This window comes from Myotis daubentonii, chromosome 2 (assembly GCF_963259705.1).
Source record: "Myotis daubentonii chromosome 2, mMyoDau2.1, whole genome shotgun sequence".
In the NCBI taxonomy this organism is placed as follows: domain Eukaryota; kingdom Metazoa; phylum Chordata; class Mammalia; order Chiroptera; family Vespertilionidae; genus Myotis; species Myotis daubentonii.
The window spans coordinates 57,901,067-57,924,968 of record NC_081841.1 but is presented as its reverse complement, the minus strand read 5'-3'; the positions used below and the strand labels follow the sequence as shown (position 1 = coordinate 57,924,968).

The 23,902-nt window shown below is 52.8% G+C and overlaps 1 protein-coding gene across 3 annotated transcripts; it reads left to right on the top strand.

Annotated features, from left to right (window-relative positions):
* Nucleotides 1-1,645: 1,645 nt before the first annotated feature.
* On the top strand, nt 1,646-23,889 carry CTDSP2 (CTD small phosphatase 2). Of its 3 annotated transcripts, XM_059683425.1 has the most exons (8): nt 1,646-2,198; nt 14,818-14,966; nt 16,459-16,497; nt 16,946-17,047; nt 17,578-17,634; nt 19,801-19,893; nt 20,015-20,200; nt 20,396-23,889. In XM_059683425.1, the coding sequence occupies exons 1-8, from the start codon at nt 2,135-2,137 to the stop codon at nt 20,519-20,521; spliced, it is 816 nt and encodes a 271-aa protein (XP_059539408.1). In that variant the 5' UTR covers nt 1,646-2,134; the 3' UTR covers nt 20,522-23,889. The 3 variants fall into 3 exon arrangements, with proteins under 3 accessions (XP_059539408.1, XP_059539409.1, XP_059539410.1); XM_059683426.1 differs by lacking the exons at nt 1,646-2,198; nt 14,818-14,966 and adding an exon at nt 14,989-15,246; XM_059683427.1 differs by lacking the exons at nt 1,646-2,198; nt 14,818-14,966 and adding an exon at nt 14,990-15,216.
* The last annotated feature ends 13 nt before the right edge of the window (nt 23,890-23,902 follow it).

Below are 23,902 nucleotides of genomic sequence, written 5' to 3'. Positions count from 1 at the left end.
TATGTAAAAAGGCTTTGTGTACGTACGTGTAGGAGCAGGCACGCATGAACACTGTGAGGCACACAGAAGCATACACCCAAGGGGAGCAGTATTCGACAGTACCTCGCGAGGTACATGTGACTGACTTGTCCTCCCACCCCAGGGAAACCAAGTGCACGTCCGGCAACGGGAACTGCAGCAGGCCTCCATCCCCAGGGACCAGAACAGTCCTCGCCTTTCTGGCTTCCGGAAGCCCCTTCCTTATGGGTTCCATGGAGTCACAGGCTGTTAAGAAGCAGCTCAGAAGTCACCCAGTGCAATCTCACTCTACACCACTCTTGCCAGCCTTGACTCTCACAGCTCCCTCCCTGTCGAGGCCGCCCATGTCACCTATGGCAGAGGCAGCTCACTGGAAAAGACCTGGTATAGGGTTGAAACTTCTCTTGCTGAGCTATTTCTTGGGGACAAATGTATATCCCTCACCTTGAGCCAGCCATAGCGTCCAGGAGCCATAGCCAATGGAGGGTGCCTGGGGCCTAAGAGCAAGGAGGGAGGCCAGCAAGAGTGCAGACCTGAAGCTCTTCCCACCTCCATCCATCCGGCTTCCTAATGTCGCGACCCCTGAAAGCACATCCTGCATATCAGATGTTTATATTACGGTTCATAACAGTAGCAACATTACAGTTATGAAGTAGCAACGAAAATAATCTTATGGTTGGGAGTCACCACAACATGAGGAACTGTATTAAAGGGTCGCGGCTTTAGGAAGGTTGAGAACCACAGGAGTTTAAGTACAGTTCCTCATGTTGTGACCCAACCATAAAATTATTTTCGTTGCTACTTCATAACTGTCATGTTGGTACTGTTATGAACCGTAATGTAAATATCTGATATGCAGGACGGTCTTAGGGGACCCCTGTGAAAGGGTCGTTCCACCGCCAAAGGGGTCGCGACCCACAGGTTGAGAACCGCTGCACTAAACTGAGGCTGGTACTGGGGGCGAGAGGAGGAGTGAGGTGGGAGGAGGGGAAGAGAGGCGGAAACCCTGAATGCCAGTGGCTTTGGGCACATCCCTGCACCTCAAGTCTCACTTGAAGTGTGGGGGTCAGACATCACGAGGTCAGTTCCAGCGCTGAGTCTCTGGGAGTCCAGCGTCCGTCTTTTCGGGATTCGACAGCTGTCCTCTTTTATGTGAAACGGTGGTCCACGACTCCAGGACCAAGCAGGAAGTAAGAAAACTGCCCTCCCGTGAATCCTCGCGTCACAGCCAGACCTGCGTTAGGCTTCGCAGCGGGCCCTGGCGACCCGCGAAGAGACGGCACAAACCGGAACGCCCCAGCGCCGCGTCGGGAAACGTGAGCTTCGGAGTGTCCTTTTAAGTGGTTGGGAAGGGGGTGTGGCCAGGGAGACTAGGAGGCCGCAGCTGCGCGAAAGGGGCGTGGCCTGGGGGCGTGGCCGCAGCGACTGGAATGTTGTTGGGTCCTCGCACCGCATAGTAAGGAGGAGACACGCCCCTTTTCTCTGAGAGGGCCAATTGGAGCGCCGGAGCGGTTTCAAGTCTCCCCGGCCAGCTTGCCCGCCCGCCACCCCACCCCCCTCGGGGATTCGCTTTTTCCGTAACAAAATAGCGAAGCTCCGGATGTTCCGCAGCCCCGCTGCTCACGGACAGAGGGTCCCTGGGCCTAGGACGGTGCTCCGCAACGCGAGGAGCCGGTGGGCCGTGGAGAGGGCCGTGGAGAGGCCGAGTCCACAGCCCGGAGGCGCGCGGGGGTGGGCGCTGCAGCCGCGGGTTGTTTATCTGGAGTACGGAGGGGAGGGGGGAGCCTGGAAACCGCCCCGTGTCCCATTTCCTCCTCTTGTTTTCGCTCCGGATTCTCCATGTTGGACCCAAACTGAGGAGCCCGGAGCTGCCGCCGGGGGATCGGGGCCGGGGGCACCCGGGGGAGCCGCTGGCCGGGCCGCCTGCTCTCCGTACAGGCCGCCTCCCTTCCCGGCCCAGGGAGGGAACCAGAGCAGGGATGTGAACAGCGGTGGGAACCCGAGTCTCGCGTGCAGGAGCGGAGCGGGCCCCCGCCCAGGCCCCCCAGCCCAGCCCAGCCCAGCCTGCGCCCGCCGGTCCTCCCGCCCAGCCAGCCCGGGCCCGCGGGATTGTTAGATGGAACACGGCTCCATCATCACCCAGGCGCGGAGGGAAGACGCCCTGGTGCTCACCAAGCAAGGTAGGGGCCAGCAACTTCCCAAAACTTTGCGTCGCCCCCGATCGGGGAGGGGGCTGACACCGCCCCGAAACCGAGGCCTGGCCCGCGACCTCCCGAGGCTCAGAACGGGCGATTCCACCCGGGACCCCCGGTCCTTTCGCCCCCGCGTCCGGGTCCGCACTCCGACCCCCGTGGGGGTGGCGCGGGCGCCGAGCTGCGGGCGCCGAGGGGGAGGGGCGTCATCTGCGCAGCTGTCACTCCGTCCCGCGCCTCCTCCCCGGGAAGAGACGGGGGCAGCGCTGGCAGCACGCGTCCCCCGCGTCCGTCTCCTCCGAGTTGGGGGTGGGTCGTCACTTTCCCGCACGACTGTGCACGCTGCCCTAGGGCCGCGGGCGGGTGGGGAGGGGCGGGGGTCCCGAGCGGGCACGGAGCCTGGAGTCTCGCACTTCCCAGGCCCCCCAGCCCGGCGGGCGCCGTCCGGCGGGACTTGGGACCAAGTTCACAGCGCGGGGGCGGGGGCGGGGGCGGGGGCGGGGGCGGGGGCGGCCGCGGGGGGGGCCGAGCCTGGCGGCCCTGCGCGGGGCCGGGACCTCCGCGGCGCGGGCTCTCGCGCGGCCGCCTCCCGCCGCGGTCGCTGAGCGAACCGGCCCGAGCCCCTCCCTGCGGGGCGCTCCCGGCCGCCCCTGCACACACAGCCGCGTTTGTTTAGCCCGGGAGCGGTGTCCCTGGTTACATAATTCGCCCGATGGCATCAGACCCGGCGTGGTTCTGAGTCGCGCAGCGAGAAAGTGCGGGCTCTCCGTGGGCAGCGGCCCCGCCTCGCCGAGGGCCGGGTGGGGATGCGAGGAGGCCGGCGGCCGGCCCTGTCGGGGGGCGGGGAGGGGCGCGGGGGGAAGGTGGGGGCCCGAGGGGGGGCTCTCCTGAGTTTGGCCGCGGTGGAGGCCCCGAAACTCTTGCCCCCTCCCCCCTTCTTCAGGCTTTGAGGACGGAGTCTAGAAGCACGGGGAGTGAGGACCAGCGTCATTTATTTCTGGAGAACTTCCCGCACTGGGGCCACCTGGCCCTGAGCCGGAGAGCACGCTCTGGGGCCTGGCTCGGAGTTTCGCCCTCCCCCGGGCCTCCCACCCCCACCCCAGAGCGGGGCGCAAGGGCTCGTGCTGCCGGGGAACACAACACGGAGGCCTGGAGCCTGTGGGGGGCCAGCAGCGGGGTCTCTGTGTTGCCCCAACCCCCTATTTGGTAACATAAGTCAACAGATCACTTATTGGTGGGGTTCACAGACCCAAGGAGCTCCCCCAACTTGCCTAGGGGCAAAGGAGCTGGGGTCAGCGGTCCCCAGTTCCCCGCGTGGGGGGCAGTGCAGCTTCCGGAATCGCGGTTCTCCTTTCCTAAGCCTGTCCTGGAGGAGAGCCTGGCGGCCCGATCCCAGCCCTCCAAGCCCCTGACTCCCTCTCCCCCAGCTGCGACCCCAGCTGCCGCTTCACCCCCTGCTCTCCGCTCAGCTGCGCCGAGAGGAAGAGGGGAGGCTTTCCATGTTGGTAACTTCACTCTCTGTCCAACCTCCCCCAGGAAAGGACTCCAAGAGGCCTCCCACACTGAAGAGATTTGGGGTGGGAGGGTTCCGGAGGTAGCAGTGTTGGTGAGAAGGGGGAAGAACAACCCTGTGCCTCCCCACGCAGGTCCTCCCTTCCTGGAGGGGCTCAGGAGGGTGCCTTCCTGGTGAGGGCACCACCCAGGGGTGAGGGAAAGCTGACCTGCTGAAGGGACATCTCAGAGTTCACAGCTGGACAGCTCATCCAGAGCGGATGGCAGGGAAGAGAAGAGATGACAGCAGAAAGCAAAGCATCTGGCTCCTTGACAGTGTTTAGTTGTTGATGCTGGTTGGAGTTGCGTTTTTCATTTCCTTTGTTTGTGTGGCTTGTCCTTCAGATTTATCCCTGGAGGAATCTGAATTCTTAAGCCAGCAGCCCTGGGTCTCCCCCCCCCCCCCCCTCTTGTAATTTGATTACAGTCCAGAGAAAGCATACTTTCTTCCTGGGCTGCTCAGGCAACCACCAAAGCCAACTTTCTGAGTTCCTCGTCATTTACAAATCCTGCATCTTAAAAAAAAAAAAGTGGAAGTAGGAAGCAAATGTTTTCCTTTTCTCCATAGCACCTCATCTCTAGGCCCTTCTCCCTTTGGAAAAAGAGGAAGAAGTGGAGGGCAATTTATTAATAAATTTCTAGAAAACACAAATTGTTCCTAGCTTGAGCAGTTTTTTAGTGAAGTTGTTGCCATTGCAGCGTTGTTTTGTGTATGTGTGTGTCGTTTTCTTTTTCTGGTTTGGCATTCTCTTCTCAGGTCTTTCACACTGGCTGGGTGTGTTGAGTATTCAAAAGTAATTACAGTCGGGGAAGTAGAAGAAAGTTGCTGAAAGCATTGATGATAAAAGGGCCAACATTGGATCATTTTCCCAGACAGATGGGTGAAATGGCTTCCTGGTAACAGCAAGAACAGGGTTGTGTGTAATATCCAAAGTAAAAAAGAAAAGTTACCAGTTTGGCCAGAGAATGGCCCTTTCTTGCAGCCCATATGCGGTGTCGCCCCATTGCTGGGAGGCTGTACCATGGGCTCTGGGATTGGATGGGAAAGCCGAGGAAACAGGCCACCGCTCTAACCCCCCAGTGTGAAATGAGAGGGTGGAGGCAGCCTCTTCCCGAGCTCCAGGTGACTCACAGGCCCTTCGGGGAGTCGGGGCCTTTGGGACCGTTCTTGTTTCCATGAGACCTGATGTCCCTTCCTTTCAGGGAGAGGAGGGTGATGCTTTGGGTTGTCTTCTGAAATGTGTAACTGAACTGGTTCTGGCAGCTGACCGTACCTAAGAATTGGGACCAGGGCAGGTTTTTCTAGCTCCTGCTTTCTCCTCCCCAGGAGGGGACTTTCTGCCTTACTTGCTCATGAAAGCGCTACCTTTCCCTATAGTTGTAGCTAGGCCCTTAACCTGAGAAGCTGAGGCACAGTCTTGTTGGGGCTTTCTTCCTTAGCTGGCTCTTGTGGGTCCACGGTGCCTGTTGGGAGCTGGCTGCTCCTGCCTGCTGGTTTCTCTCCTCCTTGCCCAGCCTTCAGTCTTGGCCTCTGTGGCTGCTGAAGCTAGCTCCTGTGTCGCCTTTAGAGGCTCCCTCCCCCTTTCTTGGAGTGGGTAATGGCTTGTGGGGTGACTTGAGCTTCTGTTTGCTCAAGGGAGTACTGCTAACTCAGCAATGAAGTTTGAAATGCCTAACATCCTGGGGTGGGGAGTTTACAGTTCTGCTGCTGAATTTGACTTACAGAGCTTTCAGCTGAGCAGGACGTAGGAACTGCTGTGAAAAACCTTTCCTGAGACAGCAAGAGAGTATGGTGTTCCTGTCTCCTTCCTTCTCTGCTATAGGGGACTTAAATAAACTGGGCGATGGAGAGGTCCCTTTTCATCCTCTGGGAATTTCTGAATTCCTTCTGATCATGGACTTTGTTAAATCAGTAAAGGCTGTATTGGTCACATTTCTAGACAAGGTAAATTGATGCTCCCAGCCATTCTTTGGATAATTTATTAATAGAAGTGTTCGCAACTAAGTATGGGAAAGAGAGACAATGTGTACATATTTATATACAAATATATCCCTTTCTCTTCCTCCTCAACATTCTTCCTGCTAGCTTTTGAGTAATTTGGGGGTCTTGTCTATTTCTATTTTGGAATAGGTAGTGGTGGTGGGGAGGTGAGGCAGGGGCAGCAGTTAAAGTGTTCGTTGTTATTTCAAATAAGTCTTTCAGGAGCAAAATTGGTTGCTTCAGTCCTGGGTGCAAATCCCTGCTTTCCCTGTGTACATACCTGATTGACAGATCACTTCAGTGTTCTGAGTGACTTATCTGTAAAATAGAAATACTGATATCTATACATCTATAATGGCTGGTACTTAGTAGGTGATTGATAATGTTAGCCTCCTTTTCTACATATCTAGACCACTGCTACTCAGAACCTCCTCCATTCCCCCAGGACACAATGCAAACAGCACTTAGTCATGTGGGTTTTATTGTTAAAGACAGGTGGCCAGGGGTCAGAGGGGACACTGATGTGGGGGCTTGGGCCTTCTGGAAGGATCAACCTCATGACCTTGCTAAACAGATCCCTTCTTTGTGCCAGTGTGACTTGGTGGGATTTTATCTGCACTAATTTGAGTGCATGTGCCTGGGGGCTTTTGCAATTCTCCCTGGCGCCTGGGCATCTGGGGGTGGGAGGAGGCCAGGTGGCCGTGCCCATCCTGTGAAGAGTCTCTGAAGTCTAAACCTACTGAGCAGTTGCTCGACCTTCAGAAATGAACATAATGGAGATTTGAGACCACTGTGTGCTGCACTCTCACTGTTTGCATTTGCTTTGAGAATTCATGAACCTGGTGATACTCAGATTTCTTTTAGCAAATTCTAGTAACAAGAGAAAAATAAATGGGTTTTGAAGAGAAATAGATGTTCTTAAGCTGTGTCTTTGCTGCTGTGGTTTTGGGATACAACATTGAGAAAGCACAAAAAGCAGCGTAAAACTGCTTTTCATCCTTTCTCAGGCTGGCCAGCTCAGGAAGCACAGAATTAACTCACTTGTTTTGGGGACATGGGATTGGGTGTGGCTCTGACGTGATTCTCTCCCTGTCTGAAATGGAGGAATAGTTCCCAACTGGGATGCAGATGAGCTCATTAACATGCAAATCTTATGAAGGAACTAGTAGAAATCAACGTGGAGAAGTTGACTTAGAACTGGAAGCCTCCCTGGACCAGAGGCCAACTAGCACAAAGTCCATGCCACCAGCAAAGTGCCCAGCCCTTCAGGTCTGAGTGGCCTATGCCTGCAGAATGGGAACTCTTCAGGAGTGTGCAGACCTCTCTGTGTGCAGGAGGTGCAGATGTCCTGATCTCTGAGTGGACCTCCTGACATTTCCTTTCCCTTTCCAGGTCCTCCTAGTACTTGCCATCCCCACATCAGACTTTGCTCTTACTCTCTTTTTATTCTATGCCTTCTTTTATCTCCTGCTGTTCTCTGGGAAACAAATGTGGCTCCAACCACAGTGAGAGCCAAGCAAATTCATCAGAAGCTCAAATCATATAACACAGGCTGCAAAGCCCCTTCCCAAAATGGTAGATCCAGCTCAGCTGTTCCCATAGTAGAATGGGGCTAGGGCCCTACTTTACAGGAACAGGGATCTATAGGAAGAGACAGCAGGCCTAGGTCAGTCCTGGAAGAGTTAGTCAAGGACCACTGGCAACCTTAGACATTAGGTCTCAGCCAGGGACACACATCAGATTCTCCTGTGACACTTACTAAAAATACCAACCCACCTGGGTCCTACTGAACAGAGCGTAAGCCGGTGGGCCGGGCATGCTCATGTGCCACATGCTCCCTGTGATTCTGACAGGTGTCCCTGGAGAAGAGCCAGCTAAGCTCGCACAGCAGTGGCCCCGACTGCCTATTTAGCCCTGAGTGGGAAGAGTCCCCTGGAGAGATCCAGTTTTGCTGTTTGTTACAAGATCCTGTGGCTTCTAAAGGGACGTTCTAAAGTTTTCTCAGTGTGAGTGGATCTAGTAATGATCCTTGCTTACCCAGTAATGATCGCAGACAATATTTATAGGGCACTTACCATGGGCCAGGCACTGTTCCTAGCACTAAATGCCTTTGAGTTCAAGCTTCAGGTAAGCTGAAGCCACCTGCTAAGGAACAGCCTTGCAATGCAGACCTCTCCTTACTGACCTGGGAGGAAAATGAACTGAAGAAAGGTTGTGTCCTAGGCAAGACCAGAGATGTTTGAGAGGCTGAAGTGGGACAGGAGCCAGGTGTCCCAACTTCTAGCTCAGTGTTCTCCAGGTAGGCACACCTATGCTGGTTGGTGGGTCCCAGGTAAAACAGGGCTGTGGGAGGAGCAGGTCAGTGTCCCTAGAGATGGGACAGACTCCGTGACAGTCCTTCCTGGCTGACTCCTTACAGTCCTGCAGAGGCCAGCCATGAGAGGAAGGAAGGAAGGAACTGATTGGCCAGCCCCATGAGAGAGAGAGTGTGTGTGTATGTGTTGGGGGGGGGGGGGGGGCGCGGGCACTGACTGGGATTGGTTTTGGCAGAGTCCCAGAAAAGCCATTTCCCGGGGTTGGCCATGTAGCTACCTCTGTGTGACCTCTGGAATGAGAAGAAATCTCTGGTCTCTTTCAATGTGCACATTTTGAGGTTGAGACTGAGATAATGATATGAAAGTACTTTGTATTTAATGACTAGCAGCTGACACTTAGCGTTTACTAGGGTTAGGACACACCCTAAGCTCCTTGTAATTATCACAGCTCTGTGAAATAGGTAATACTAGTCTTCCCATTTTTCAGATGAAAAAACTGAGGCCCAAGGCCACATACGTTACACATGACAGAGCCAGGGTTTAAAGCCAAGTGCATGGTAACTTGTGTATTCACTCACAGTTCACTAGTTAGAGAGATGGGTGAGTCCCTTGCTTTGTCCTGTGCCGCCTTTGCTCCTCTCCACCTCTCTCTCATACACGTGTCACCTAAAGCAGGCTTCCATAACTGGAAGGGAAAGAGACGCTGGATTCTTCAGTCTTTCACCAAATCCAGTCATTCCAGGAATCGAGCAGAGAGCCACGGCAGAGACTGAAACAGCCATCCAGAGGGTGTTTGTGTCCTGCTTGGCAGGTTTCTGTTAGCCTCCCAGCCTCCCACAGGGGCCTGCTCAGCACCTCCTTAAGTGGTGAGAGAAAGGCTCAAGGTGGGCAAGTATGGCTTCCAGTCCTCCATGATGACATCTCTGCCCTAGCTGGCTCTGTGTGGGGCAGGATCCAGTCCTTTGGGTTTTCCTGGGTTGTACCTCAGATCTCTCCCTGCTGCTGCTGTGGGCCATTAGATCACTTCCTGGCATCCAAGAGCCCTCTGGTGTTAGACTGGAGGCTCCTCCATTTCTGGTCCAAGACCTGTTGCTCCTTCTGGGAACCTCACCCCACCCCAGCATGTTTTTAAAGTATGTGAGAGAGCCCAGGAGCGTGTTTGGGCTCATTCTAAAATTGATAAGAGTATCTTGATCATGTTTTAAAGTTGTTAGGAATCCCCTACTCCCAAAACTGAGTCCTTCTTGAGGGAAGGTCCTTAAAGTTGAGACCCTATGTTGAGGTCAGTGACTAGATTGCCAAAGGGGACAGGGAAAAGACTGGAGACAAGTTAGCCAGGGATCTGTCACCCCCACCCTTACCCCACAGGTGGTACTAAAGACCCAGGACTGAAAGAAGTTATACTTTGTCAGAAAGGAGAGAGAGATGCAGGGAACCCTCCTGCCCCAGGAAGGAGAATTAATGGAGACATGTAGTCCATTCTATTCTTGCTCTCTCGTTGTACATGTGGTTTACCATGACTGAATGCAATCCTTTATTTTTCATAAATAAATCCTTTGGCGGGGGGTGGGGGTGGGGGGTGGGGGAGTCCATGCCATCAGATTCACAGCTGCTCTTTGAAACCTTTGGAACTGTTGCTAAACTGGGTGAGGCCTTGCCTGCCTTGTTTTCCAAAAAGAACGGTGTCAGCATTTGGGCACTGTGGAAACTGGTCCAACCGCCCCATTATTTCCAGGCTTTTCTATGTGTGGGATGTCTAGGCATCTCTCACCCTCCGGCTCCCTGCTGACTCACCTGCTGGTCCAGGAGCATTTCCATCCACCTGGCACTTTAGGGCCTGTCCTTAGCCAAGGCACAGATGCCCCTTGCTGAGGACCTGGGAGGAATCCGCTCCATGGGAAGCCCCAGTCAGATGTATCTTGGCTGCAGGGCCCAGGCAGCTGGCCAAGAAGGGCCGGAAATGCTCCAAATACTCTCCTTCCTCCAATAGCTAAAGGGAGGGAGGCCCCCTCAGAGAGGCCATTTTCTAGTGATAGCCAGACTAAATCCTTTCTGTGGGGGATGGGAGATGGAGGAGAATAAAGTCCGTCTAAGGGATGAACCAAGAAAGCATCCTTCTACATGAATGGGCTTGTTAACCTCCAGTAGGCCGAGAGCGTGTCTTCTGCTGAATCCTAGGCGATATGCAAGGCGTTCCTTTGCTGGGACACGAAGCTGTGTTGGCAACAGTGATAGCTAAACCTGACCTTCAGAAGAAGGTTAAAAATAGTATTGTCCTAGCAAAGCCAGTCTTCATCTGTGCGCATGTACATGCACATGCACAGGCTTCTTAAGAGGCTCAGACAAGTAAGTGTCCCCACCTGGTGTTTCTTGGAGGCAGTGGTGGTAGACACGGGGGAGAGGGCATCGTTTATTTCAAGTGAAACAGCCTCTCACCTGCTTTCCTGTTATTTGCAGAATAGCCCCAAGAGTTACAAGCCGGGAAACAACTTTTGTAGTGGATTTGGGAGAAGGTATAGGGGTTGTTTCGACTTTTTTGAAACCTGCTCATGATCAGAGTTCCTTTGTCACCTTTCATCTACTTTCTTGAGCTTCAACCACATGTTGGGGTGGGAGGGCCCCTGACTTCCTTTCGTTGGCCCCGTCGAATGAGGCCCTCAGTGTTGTCAGGTAGTGGTCATCTCTCCTTAGATAGTTACTAAAATGAGCACAACATTGACCTTTAGTTTGCACAGTACATTACAGACAATAAGTTTTGTTTATAATTTCAGTCAGGAGTCAGGTCTTGCTGTTATCCCAACTAATGGATGAGGAAACTAAGGCTTAAAGAGGCTGTGTGCCCGAGTCAGTAACTGGCAGAGCCTGAACCCTAACCCAGGTGATCCTCATACCTCTCAGGTCCCCCCTCTCTTTACACCCTGCCTCAGTAGGAGGCCTTGCAGTAGTGAACTAACTGGAGGGGTGGCCTGGCTTCTCTGTTCTTAGTCACTTGCACACTTTCTTCTTAAGCCAGAGCTGCCCCCATTAGCTCTGTGCTGGTTCTCTCCAACATGCAGCCCTAAGCCAGATGTTTGGAGCAGGGAGAGTAGGGCTGGGTATCCACAAAACAGGTAGCAGTAGGATGAAGGAGGGAGAACAGCTGGTTATGGGGCTACATGGCACCCACTGGAATCCTGTCCTCCCTCAGGGAAATTGTGCAGTGAAATCCTCACAGGCTTGTAAATCTTGTGTCCTCCTGGTGAGGAGGGGCCAGTGCCCCTTCCCCATCATACACGGAGGGTGGGGGGTAGCCTGCACCTGGCTGTCAGGGACACAGTGCTGCGTTCTGGCTGACAGGAGTCCTTTGAAAGGCTCTTTGACACAGGTTTCAGATCCCACTCTGGTGTGTGTTCCCACTGAGCAAAGCAGGTCTTGGACCAAAACTCTGGCTCCCGCTCCTTCCCCATCCCATCCCCCATTGTCTTGATCTCCCCGAGGTAACTGCCAGGGAAAGCAGGTGCAGGGCTGGGGTGTGGGTGAGGCGAACCCTGGAATGGAATTCCAGAGCCTCGCACTGTTTTATTCCTTGCACTTTTCATGGCCTGCCCAAGAGGACAGCAAAGAAGAGGGGCTAGAGCTAGACTGACTCTGCTGGCCCAGCCTAGAGAGGAACACAGCAAACGTACTTGGGAGTGCCCCACGACCTCCCAGTTGTGGCAGGAGTAAACACACAGGATGACCCTGAGCTGTTGGGGGCCCTAGGTTAAGGAGACCTGGGTTTAAATCCTGGCTCTGCTGTCCTGTGTAACCTTGAGTGAGTTACTTAACCTCCCTGTGCTTTAGTTTCCCTTCTGGAAAATGGGGGACTAGTGCCTACAGATGGGTTTTAAGTGAGGATTAAATGAGTAATGTCAAGTGCCTTAACGCAGGCCCGCACATCATCGGTGCTCAGTAAACATGACCGAGGCCCAGAAAGACTAAGGGGTTTGCCTCTGCTGCTCAGCTCCTTCAGAGCCCACCTTCATCTTCTCACACACTGGCACCCTTTCTGCGCTGAACTCTGGGCTATTGCGAACTAGCGAAGAGTTCCACAGGCCTAGAGGCCCCTGGAGTCATTCACACAGCCAGTGAAAGTTATTGCGCGCCCACCGCAGAGAGAGCTGGAGGCTGATGAATGAACAGGCCCTGTCAGGAGACAGCCATGTTGAGAGAAGGCTGAAGAGGCCCTGAGGGATTCTTAGTGGCAGTGTTCGTAAAGGTAAAGAGGACGGACAACCTGGAGAAGGACTGAAGGAAGTGGGGCCCCAACAGGGAAAAGAGTAGTGAGTCTGGGGCATTGACTTGCTGTTAATGGGTCTGGGGTACCTTCCCAGGCACCACTGCTCTATGCCCTGCTCTGAGCACCAGCCCCCGAGGTCAAGGCATTTGTGGTCTCTGAGGCCCAGGGTCTGCCCTGGTCACGTTTTTTTGAAAGATTCTCATCCCCTGCAGAGCCCACACCAAGCTGAGTTGGCCCCCAGCCCCACCTTGCCAAGAAGTTGCCTAAGACAAGCACTTGTGCCTGTTGGGCCTCCCGATGGACACCAATGAGGCCTCTCTGTGGCCCCAGCCAGCTGCCCTTCACCTCCTAGCCTCTCAGGATTACTCAGCCTTCACAGTGTCTGTCACTAAGATGCTGAGTGCGTTCTTGATGGCTTCTCTTAAGGAAAGGCTCAGCTGTGTGGCCTTTTAAGAAAGGCTCAGTGGCTGGGTTAAGCCTCTGATTGTGGTTCTGCGTGAAGAAACCATAAACCAAAGGAAAAGCAAAGGTTCAGCTTCGGTCTTGGAGCTTTATGTCAGCGTCTGCTTGAATCCCTGGGTTTGGAATTGAATGTGGGTCATACAAGCAGGTGGAGAAGCTGTCTTTTCCCTCTGGTTTCTGCATAGATTACTATGAATAGGAAAAATCAAAGGAGCCTCCTGCTAAGTGCTCTAACGTTTGTCTCCTTGATACAGAGGCCTTGGGTGGAAGTCCCCAATGTACTTTCTTCCTAACAAAATCCCCAGTCCCTGGAAATCTTGATTCTTCCACCAGGGTCAAAAGCTTGAGGGTAATATCCAGGTTTTTAGGGTGATTGCTGGGGAGGCCTGATCATTTTCTAAAAGCTTTCTAATGGTCATACCAGTTTCAAGGGAGCTGGTCTAACGCAGGGAGAGGAGAGAGAGAGCTTTGGGGGACCCACTGACCGACCAGGGATACCCTCTCTGCACTGCAGGAATCCCTCCACCTTTCTGTTGGGGCAGAGTTAAATCAGTGGCACTGGGGCGGGGCTGACTGCCATGTGACTGACTGACTACCCGGGGTCCTGGGGAATAGAGTTTGGTTTTCTCCCTTCCTCTCTAGGGACATAGGCAGCCCAATAACTGGGTGTTAAATGGCTCTTCCATCACCTCACCTGCACAGGCCACTTTGGTGGTGCGGTGCGTGCTGTGAGGACTTGGGGGAGTTTCTGAGGCCCCCCACTGCATTGCTTTCCCCTTCCCTTACAGCAGGGAACAACACAAGGAAAGTTGTCTTCATGCCACATACCCTTTGGCCTTTTTTCCTCCACAAAGACATTGGCCTTTCCAGTGTTTATTTTTCTGCAGTTTACCGTGTGCTTCAGAGTGGAATGGGTTAGGTTCAATCCTCAGGCCCATCGCCCACACAGGCCTGGGAAGAGGAGACCTGTGGCTGAGGGCCATTCTGGCCGTGGTTGTGTGGCGCCGCCTCCTGGCCACAGCACCCACAGTGTTTTCCTGCTCTTGATCAACAGCTGCCAGAACCGTTCCTCTAAAAACCAAAAGGAACTTGGAAAAGATGCTATATTCTGAAGTCCTTTCTGGTTCATCCTTTAATGCCCATAGATTTTTTATCAACTTGGCCTTTCTGGGGCTGCCTTGCCAAGCCTTCTATTAAAACATCTTTTTGAGGGCATGAGTGGGGGGGTTGGGGAGCAATGGGGAGAGAAGGATACATATGTAATACCTTAGTAAAAAAATAAAAACGGTAATAAATAAATAAGGGGGGCGGGGAAACACCTTTGTATTTCCAAAGCCTGAATTATCAAGGAAGGACTGAACAGTAACAGTCTGGAAACAGGGACCTCAAACTAGAACCCAGCATTAGATTAACCCCAACCCAAGGGGTTTAAGATTAGAGGAGGGGAGTATTATGAAAAGTGGCTGGAGTGTGGGAGGAGACAAGGGTTTGAACAAAGTACATACTAGCTTTTTCTTCGGGTCGGGTCTGCGGCTCTTCTGTTCTCTAGTCAGCTGTGTCTAGTCTGGGCTCAGTTCTGACCCAGCAGCTAGGGAAGCTGACCCTGAACAGAACCACAGCTCCACTAACTTGAAGGGAAGGGGTCCCGTTTACTTACCTAGAACGGGTAGTCTCGTGGGAACAGGTGTTGGTCAGGGAGGATTCGTCTTTGTGAATTAATTTTGAGGGGACCTGCCGTGTGCAGCAACAGAGCAGGAGGACACCGTTACTGTGCCTGGTGCCATCTCTGAGTGCCCTCCCCAGGAAATGAAGAGCAGATTTTCTGCAGCCTATTTCCCAAACCAGAAAGTGGGGATTCCTGCTGTTTTTGCTCTAGAGAAAAGATGTTGGAATAAACGTGTACATTTCACTGCTGACTACTATTGTTACCCTGGTGGAGCTTACAGACTAGAGCGGATAGATACAACACCAGAGTTGGGGGGAGGTACCTGTGGACAGAGATGCTCTGTAGTTAATGTTTCATCATTCCTTCTGCTCTAGGCCTGGTCTCCAAGTCCTCTCCTAAAAAGCCCCGTGGACGTAACATCTTCAAGGCCCTTTTCTGCTGTTTTCGCGCCCAGCATGTTGGCCAGTCAAGCTCGTGCACTGAGCTCTCCGCATACAAGGAGGAAGCCAACACCATTGCTAAGGTAGCTGGGCAGGGTGGTGTGATGCCATGAAGGAGGGAGCTGCTAGTGGAGTCCATGCATCCACAACAAGTGGACAAGCAGCCCTGCCGGAGGTCACGAAGATCTCTGGCTGAGAGGAGGCCCTTCCTCTGATGGACCCATAGTTGGTTCATCTTCTTCTTGCTTCCCACTTGTGGCATGGGCCACCCGGATGTCCCTGTCGTTTCTGAGGGCCCCTGAAGTCCACATCCTTCCAGATTCTAGGAAATGTGTAAGGAGATTTACAGATTCCCACATACAGGTGTGGAAACAGACCCAGAGGGTTCATGTAGCCCCTAAAGAATTAACAGTTAATAAATGGTAGTGTCGGGTTCCAACTCAGATTATTCTGCCTATAGGTCCTGTGTCTGCTGTTTGCTTTTTACTATGCAAAACTACCTTCCAAGTTACTTGACTTTCAGGGAACCAAGGAATTGAAATTCTTCCACATTCTTGATAACCCCTTCAGCACTCTCACCCAAATGTGAGAGACATTTGGGAATGTGTAGGTGTCTTTGATCTTCACAATGACCAGTAAATATGTCTGGCTTTTCAAGGATAGGAACAGCCCTGACCAAAAATCCTTCTGCCCCCAATGCCATTGGTACTTCTTTACAAAACACCAAGGTCTAGCTGTCCTTCTCTCTCAAAACCAGGCTAATGACGTGTACATCAGTGAAAAATCGCTTCATTATCCAGTAGTACAACATGATGTATTACTAAGCGATTGATTTTTACAAAGTGTTCATAATAACATGGAAAAGAACTGAGCTGCAACATTAAGTGTAAAAGCAGAATGCAAAATTATATACCCCGGGGGCGGGGGGGGAGACTGCTAAAACAAACTTAAAAGAAGTGCCAAGTTAAGTTTTCTAAGGGCTAGGGTTTTTTCTTCAAGGTTTCCATTAAGAACACACTACTTTTTACAACAGTCTTATCATTAGCAAAAGGTGGGGAAGCCATTCTGATCTCTCCCACTCCACCTCCCCACCCATCTTGGGACCCATAATGTGGGTTCCCGTTGGCTTGCTTCTGTTTTGTAGAGGCTCAATTGCTCCCCTATGTGTCTCCCCCAAGGAGGGAAGAGACAGTACATGTTCTCAAGGAGAAGCTTAGGTTCAAGGACTAAGCAAGAGGCTAAACCACCACAGTGAGGAATTCCAGTTTTGGTTCTGACTCTTACTCTGTGTCCCTGCACCACTCACTTGAATTCCCTATTCCTTGCTTTGTTTAACTGAGGCAGTGGCAACTGAGAGCAGGGACAGTGTCTTCTCCACCCTTCATCAGGCCTCATGTGGAAAGGAAGTTCTGGCCTTTCCTGCCCAGACCTTAAGAAAAGTCCATTTTGTCATGTCGGTACCTTCAAGGAGGCTGGGGTCTTGGGGAGATGACCCTCTAGGCCTGAGGCAGAAGCAGTGGGCTAGCCGGGTTGGGGATCGGTAGGCTGGCACTGACTGCCTCCTCTTCTCCGCAGTCTGACCTGCTCCAGTGTCTCCAGTACCAGTTTTATCAGGTATGTGAATCTGACCGGGTACGTGCTCAGAAGCCCAAGATCCCATGATCCCAGCTCACCCCATGGGATAATGCCCTCATTTCTGTGTCTAGCTGGCCAACTCCCCATCCTGGGAAGCTATTTGTTCCAGATGTTTGCTGAGGGCCCATCATGTGCAGTCTGTGGATTTTGGAGGCACAGCTTGGGTCCATCCCACACCAGCCCTGGCCCCCATCTCCAATGTCCAGATCATTTCATAGTGCAGTTGGAGGCTGAGGCCAAGGAGCCCACTTTGTCTCTTCTTTTTCTACTTCTTGGCCTTCGAGAGAGGCATCTCTCCTGAGTTGAAGTTGGGGGTCTTTCATCTCAATGAGCCCAGCTCTTCCCAGAGTTCTGCTGAGATGAACACTGAGATTGAACAACTGGGCTTTCTTGGTGGCAGATCTCATCAGCCTGGCTCTGGTTTTAGATCCCAGGGACTTGCCTGCTCCCAGAGGTGACAGAGGAAGATCAAGGAAGGATCTGTGTGGTCATTGACTTGGATGAAACCCTTGTGCATAGCTCTTTTAAGGTAACTCAACATCTGGAGTCCTTCCTACCCGCATCTTAGGCTATCTCGTGCATCTGGCTGAGGTGACCTAAAGTTGATGATAGAAGAGTGATCATGATCAGGATGGGGCAAGCTGGCCCTCTCAAATTTTGGGCACGCTGGCATCACAAATATCTGGAGACTACACCCAAGAATGTCGAGTAGGAACCCGTGCTCTCCCTAACCACTGCTAGCAGGCCGCCACTGCCCCCAGTCACATAGCATAGAGTGTTACCAGGGTTGTGTGCAGGGCAGGCCTAAAAGAGGGCTTTACTCAGCCTTGGATCTTGCTCCTCTCTGTTTTATTAAAAAGTTTGTTAACTCAAGAAGGCCCTGAAACTCTCAGCTCAGGTAGAATTTTTGGGGAGGCGTAAGTAGGGAAAACCAGACAAGACACTGCATCCTGTGCTGGGGTGAGAACCACTTAGTGGGCTGGCAGGAGGAGCTTCCTAGAGTCTAAGATCTGTTCCCACCCCTCAGTCACTGACCTCATTAACTTTTCTCCTTTCCAGCCAATCAACAACGCTGACTTCATAGTGCCTGTGGAGATTGAGGGGACCACTCACCAGGTAAGTGGCCTGCTAGGCCACACGCATCCCCAGGGGCTCGGGTCCTCCATTCTTCTCAGGGCTTGTGTTGCGTCAATTGATCCCTTTCCTGTAACTTTAGCCTCTTTTTTATTGGTACCTTTCACGCCTTTTCACACTCAAGGCTTTCTCATCTTAATTTTTTTTTTTTTTAAATTTCAGCCCCTAATCCCCCACTAGCTGTCACCTTTTTTCTCTTTGCAGCCAAGCTGTTTGAAATTAAATATTTTTTAATCATAGAGATGGCTACCATTTATTGATCACTCCCCTCTCCCACTGTGACCAGCACTATTATATAATTTATCACATTTTCTCTAATTCTGAATAGCTGATTCTCTGCCTGATCCAGGCAAGGAAGCCAGTACTAGCTGTTTTCTCTCCTCCCCATGCCTACCATCTCCAACTAGCTAGGGAACTTCTTCCTCCCTAGCCAAGCATCTCCTCTAAGAAGCTTTCTCCTACTCCCTTCCCTTTGGGTCCCTAAACTGGTTTCTTCCCCATTAAGTGTTCAGTACACATCTGTCAAAAGAGCACTTGAAGCCAAATAAGATTAGGTTTGCCCTAGCTGATGTGGCTCAGCAAATAGAGCGTAGGCCTGTGGACTGAAGAGTCCCTGGTTCAGTTCCTGTCAAGGGCATATGCCCAGGTTGTGGACTCAATCTCCAGTGTGGGGCTTGTAGGAGGCAGCCAATCAATGACTCTCTTTCATCATTGATGTTTCAATCTCTCCCTCTCTCAAATCAATAAAAATATATTTTTAAAAATAAATAAGATTTGGTTCTGGCCTTGCATACCCTACTCAGCCCAGGGTTAAGGACCATGTGGTATAGATAGTGGAAAAACATTTACTGCAAACGCTTGCACAGAAGGCATGGCAGCTGGCCTGAGAGTCAGGGACCATCAGGAGCAATGCCCTGGTAGCCCTAATGCTTGCACAGCTGGTCCTTGTAGAGGAACGGGGTTTGGGGCTTCTGTGGGTTGTCATCACCATCCTGCGTCATCAGAGGCTTTCTTCACCAGCACCAACCCCCTCATAACTGAGGGACTCTGCCAAGCCCTGGACAGTCTGAGGGTGTAGAAATGAACAGAACCCACAGGGAAAAGATGAAGGCATGTTTTCAAGCAGGCAGATAAAGACTGTGAATCCGTAGTTTAAGGGCGGGCATGAAGAAGGCAGTTTCAGCAGAGTGGTGAGGGATGCTGAGCTTGATGAAGAGCCAGGAAGAGGGAGGAACTTTTTGAAGGTTGAAGAAATGGCAGATGATAGGGAGCCAAGCTGTGGCTCCCTGGAGTGGAGGACTGCTGCTGCAGAGCAAGGAGGGGGCTGGTGGCCAGGCCAGGCCGCCTCCAGAGGGAGAGTCACAGCAGGTACATACTCAAGTGGGGAGTCCCGTAAGTGAGTGGGGCTTTGAAGGAGCGGATCTAGTAGCACCTGTCGGCCATGTGAGAGGGCAAGAGCCTGGAGGTAGGAAAGCAGTAGCATGCAGACTGATGAGGAACGTGTAGCCAACGGATCTTTCAGGCCAAAATGTACAAGATCATGAAAGGTGGACACACGTGTTAAGAGTTGTTTAGCAGGAGTGAGTACTAAACGGGTGGGGTCACTAGAGCAAGAACCTGCTGAGTGCCTGGTCTAGGGTCATTGAGGGGAAAAGTCACTTCTCCCTGCTGCATTTCAGAGAAGCTATGTGAGGGCATGAGGCTTCAGGAAGTATCTGCGACCTTGCCTGATGGTGACCGGACACACTGTCCTGCCAGAGCCAAGGACAGGAAGCTCCCGCAGAGGCTGTGGCTGGATTCAAGTAATCCAGGATAGGCTGTTTCCGCCCGTGAGGCCTATTCTTGATTACTTGTTTCTGGAGGCAGCTGATGGTTCGCCGCTGGACAGAGTTGGCTCCCAGGACAGGTGCATGCGTTTCTTCCTGAGCTGGGTCAAGGCTGGGACCACCGAGCCAACAAGCCTGGTGAGGAGGTGCTACTAATACTCGGGCCTGTGGGCCAGAAGGCTTCCAGCCAGGGGTCCCAGGGGCCGAGGTGTGGGAGTCTGAAACCACTTGCTGCTTTTTGTGGAAGTGGTGACAGTGACCTATCCTGTGACACTTCACCCTCACAGGGATGCCTTCAACAAGCCTCTTTGCTTTTCCTCAGGTGTATGTGCTCAAGAGGCCTTATGTGGATGAGTTCCTGAGACGGATGGGGGAGCTCTTTGAATGTGTTCTTTTCACTGCCAGCCTGGCCAAGGTACCTGGGGCAGGAGGAGAGAAAAGAACTGGGAGCAGGTGTGGCAGCTACAAGGGTGGTCCAGTAGCCCCTTGCTGGTCCCCAGATTGCCACCAAACCCAAGTGTCTTCTCTCCTCCCAGTATGCCGACCCTGTGACGGATCTGCTGGACAGGTGTGGGGTGTTCCGGGCCCGCCTATTCCGTGAGTCCTGTGTGTTCCACCAGGGCTGCTATGTCAAGGACCTCAGCCGCCTGGGAAGGGACCTGAGGAAAACCCTTATCTTGGACAACTCGCCTGCTTCTTACATCTTCCATCCAGAGAATGCAGTGAGTGGCCCAGATGCCCACTGCAGGGGTTGGGAGTGTCCCTGCCCTAAGTGGGAGAGGGAGGGGGTGGGGATCCTGGGACTTGGCCAGAAGAGCACACCATCCCAAGAGGACCCAGCCAGCTCCAAGGGCTCTGGGGCAAGGGAAGGAAGATCTGGCATTCGGGAGGTTTATGCTGCCTTTTCCCTGCCTCAGGTGCCCGTGCAGTCTTGGTTTGATGACATGGCAGACACCGAGCTGCTGAACCTGATCCCAATCTTTGAGGAGCTGAGTGGAGCAGAGGATGTCTACACCAGCCTTGGACAGCTGCGGGCCCCTTAGCCTTCCCTGATTCCAAGCTACGGCCATCCCAGTAGGGGACTGCCTACACTGTGCCTTTATGACCAGCCTGACAGACGGAGTGGAAACGGGAGCATCTCACCAAACGGGGCCTGGAAATACAAGTGATGGGAAAGAACTTTAGGACAGGTTAGACGCCGAGTGGGCAAACATCAGACCAATGATACTCCAAGCCGCCTACTCCCCGAGTTGGGTTCCTGAGATGAGTGTGTGTGTATGTGTTGCCTTGAACTGTGTTCAAGGATATAAGTGTTTTAGGTTGGGGACAAGCTGAAAAATCAAGACCCTCCCTAAGTTGGTCTCCTCTCCAGTCACCTTGAGCTCTATAGGCATGAAGACTATTCAGGGCTCCATTGCCAAACCAATGGCCTGTCCTCAGTGTTGTAAGGCTTGTGCCAAGGAGAAAGGAGGGGTCAGCGGGTGCCCGGGGCAGACTCCTTTTTAAAACCTTTCTCCAGCCAGCTGCTGCAGATAGAGGACAATTCTGGGAGATGGAAGCTTGTTCCAGAGCTGGTTGCCCCAGGGGCCATCCCGTCCTGCAGTTCAAGGGCTGCACTTCCTTCCAGCTGAGTGCCTGGCCTGGGCCCTGGGCCTGCCTTCCTCACCACCTAGCCATAAGTCTCAAACCCGTGGGGAAGGAGGTCTTCCTGCCATGGAAGAGGGCAGATAACTGATTTCCGTTCTTTTGACTCTTTTAAAATTCTCTTTCTAAACATGGCGTGTTGGGCCTGTTTTGTTTCTGACAAAGCTGCAGTCCTGGGCTTAGGGTGAATGTGGGAGGCACTGGGGTGCAGGGAAGAGGAAAATCCGAAAAGCCTGAATATGTGTGTCCCCTTAGCTTATATGTGGATCAGCTGAGCTTGGTACTGTCTGTAAGTCTGTCTTCAGGGATTCTCTGCTGGTGCTGGTGCAAGGACTTTGGTTCCAAAGTCCAGGAAGGGCGCTCCCTACCTGCCCTTCCTGTTCTTGGGCAGGGCTCTTTCCTGTTGTGTCTCCCTGGGCCTGGCCTTTGACAAGCTCTACTCCACCTTCATCCCTCCTGGCTGTTGGTTTTTCTCTCCAGGGCCTCAGAGGCACTCCTGCTTTTCCTGGGCTGAGGGGGAGTGGGGGTTCTTCTCATTACTTTGCCAGCCTAACACATGCTTCCTGCCTCTGGTAACAGGTATGATGAGCCCTTCATACACCTGCCCTTTGCGTGTCTCTTGCTTTCAAAGTTTGTTAAAAGTGAATGCTTTAAAAAGGAGCCACAAAATGGAATTCCCCAGGATGGAAATAGGGGGGGAACTGCCGCTATAATTGGGAGCATAAGGGACCCCCCCCCCAAAGGAGGCCCCATTTCAGCATCTCGGCCTTAATCGTGGTTTCCCGCAGGGTTGGGTGGGGTTCTCTCCTCTTCCCTCCCTCCCCCCCTCTGAGGCCGGAAGGAGTTCCTCTCTCACCTCTTGTCCCTGGAGGCAGGTGTTACAAAGCATTTGTACATAATTTCGGGTGTAAGGACACCTCCCACTCGGGACTCATCCCCATTACCCATTTCCACACGTTAGGTCCAGCCTGAGAAGAGCCAGGTGGGGGAGCAGCAGCTTCCTGTTCTGGGTGGTAGCTGGCTGACTAGCATCTTTCCCGTATTATGGTGCCACCTCCTGCTGTGTCCAAGGATGTAAGGCCTCGTGTTTCCCTGGTGTCACAGACATGGGACAGTCCCCAAAGCCATATGGTCCTTTCCTCCAGCATCATTTCTAGTTTCCATGGGGTCCTGCAGGTAGGGGAAGGAGGGCTCTGGTATAAGCCAGGGACAAAGGCTCCTGAAGGAAATGGGGGCCTCTGGATCTAAGGCCCAGGGCTAGGCCTCCACCCTAATACTGTGGGAGGGGTCTCTCTTAAGACCCACCCTAAGGGTTAACTTAACCCTTGGGTTCAATCTGCCATCTGGCCCAGCCAAGGTTTTCTGACTAAGCAAAAAGTGTCCCTAGGACGCTTTCTCCATGTTCCTCCAATGAAGAGCCCAGGCAGCCCCTTGCCTATCAGGCTTGTCCGAGTGTGACCCATGACAGGGCCAGGAGAGCCGGGGGCAGTGTCCTCATGTCTGGTGCGGACTCTGCCCTGCCCACCTGCAGTTCCTCAACAGACAAGCCATTTCCACTTCCCCAGAGAAGCAACCAGGCCAAATAAACCTGAACAGGGTCTGTCCGTGTGGACCAGAGCCAGCCTCATTTGCTGTCTGGTTTCCAGTTTCAAGTGTGTGTGGGGGCAAGAGAAGGTTGCTCCTGCGATGACTCAGGCCAGACCCAGTTTTTGGGGAGGAAGATTGGGAGAGAGCCGGTTCGCCTCAGGATCTGTGCTCGGGCTTCCTACCAGCCCTCCCTGTGTGCGGCTGGTCTTTGGAAGGCAGTCGGCTGCCATGCCTGGTCAACACCAATTCAAACCACGCCAGGAATCTGCCCCCTGCCAGGTTCAGTTCTTTAATGTGCCTCTTCAGGGACACAGTGTGTCTCTCTGATTGGGCTTCTAAGTCAAAGCCTGATGTTCGTGTCCCTCTCATAGGGGGAGCTTTGGACACAGGACCAGTTTGGAAAGGGTCAGGTAAGAGTTCACTCTGCACATTGTAGAGGGGACTCTGTAGGCCCATGGGTCCCTTATACACAGAGGTTCAGCAAATTTGCCTTCAGTTAACCTGGGACTTTCTGTTTCATCCCCTCCTGCCTCCCAAAGATTATGACCATTTTGTAAGCGTATAAACTCACCTCTGTTAACAGTGGCCAAAAAGCTTTGTGCTAAAAAGGCACGGGAAATCTAAAGGCACCCGTTCCCTGAAAAATGGGTGCCATCCTATCCTGCTACCCCTGCCCTGTCCCTGAAGCCTCTCAGCAGGGCAGCTGCTTGTAATGCTGTCCTGCATCCCCTGTCCCAGCCAGGCCAAGGGTCAGGAAGGGAAGCCTGTTTCCCCTCCATGTCTTCAGTCGGTTACTTGACCGTTGTCCCTCGGTCACTGTAAAATGGGGCTTTAGGTCCCACCCCCCTTTTTAAGGCAGAGGTCTGGCCCGCTGCCCCTGGAGCAGACCCTCCTCTTGGGCCCCATGTGCTTCTTCGCTTGTCTTTATCCCCCGTTTGACACGACCCACGTCAGTGCCACGTTTCCCCTTCAAGTCGCCATTTGGAGGGTAGGGGATCTGCTTCCTACTGTGACTGGGCTATGGGATTCTGACTACCTTGCTTAAAGATTCATGGTTTGATAAATTTGTATTTAAAAACTTGAAATGTAGGGCGCCATTATGTGTCTGTTTATATTTTTGGAATATTTGTATTACTTACAATTAATAAAAGTGGGTTTAAAAAGCCCATCCAGGAAGGGGCACTGCCTCCCGA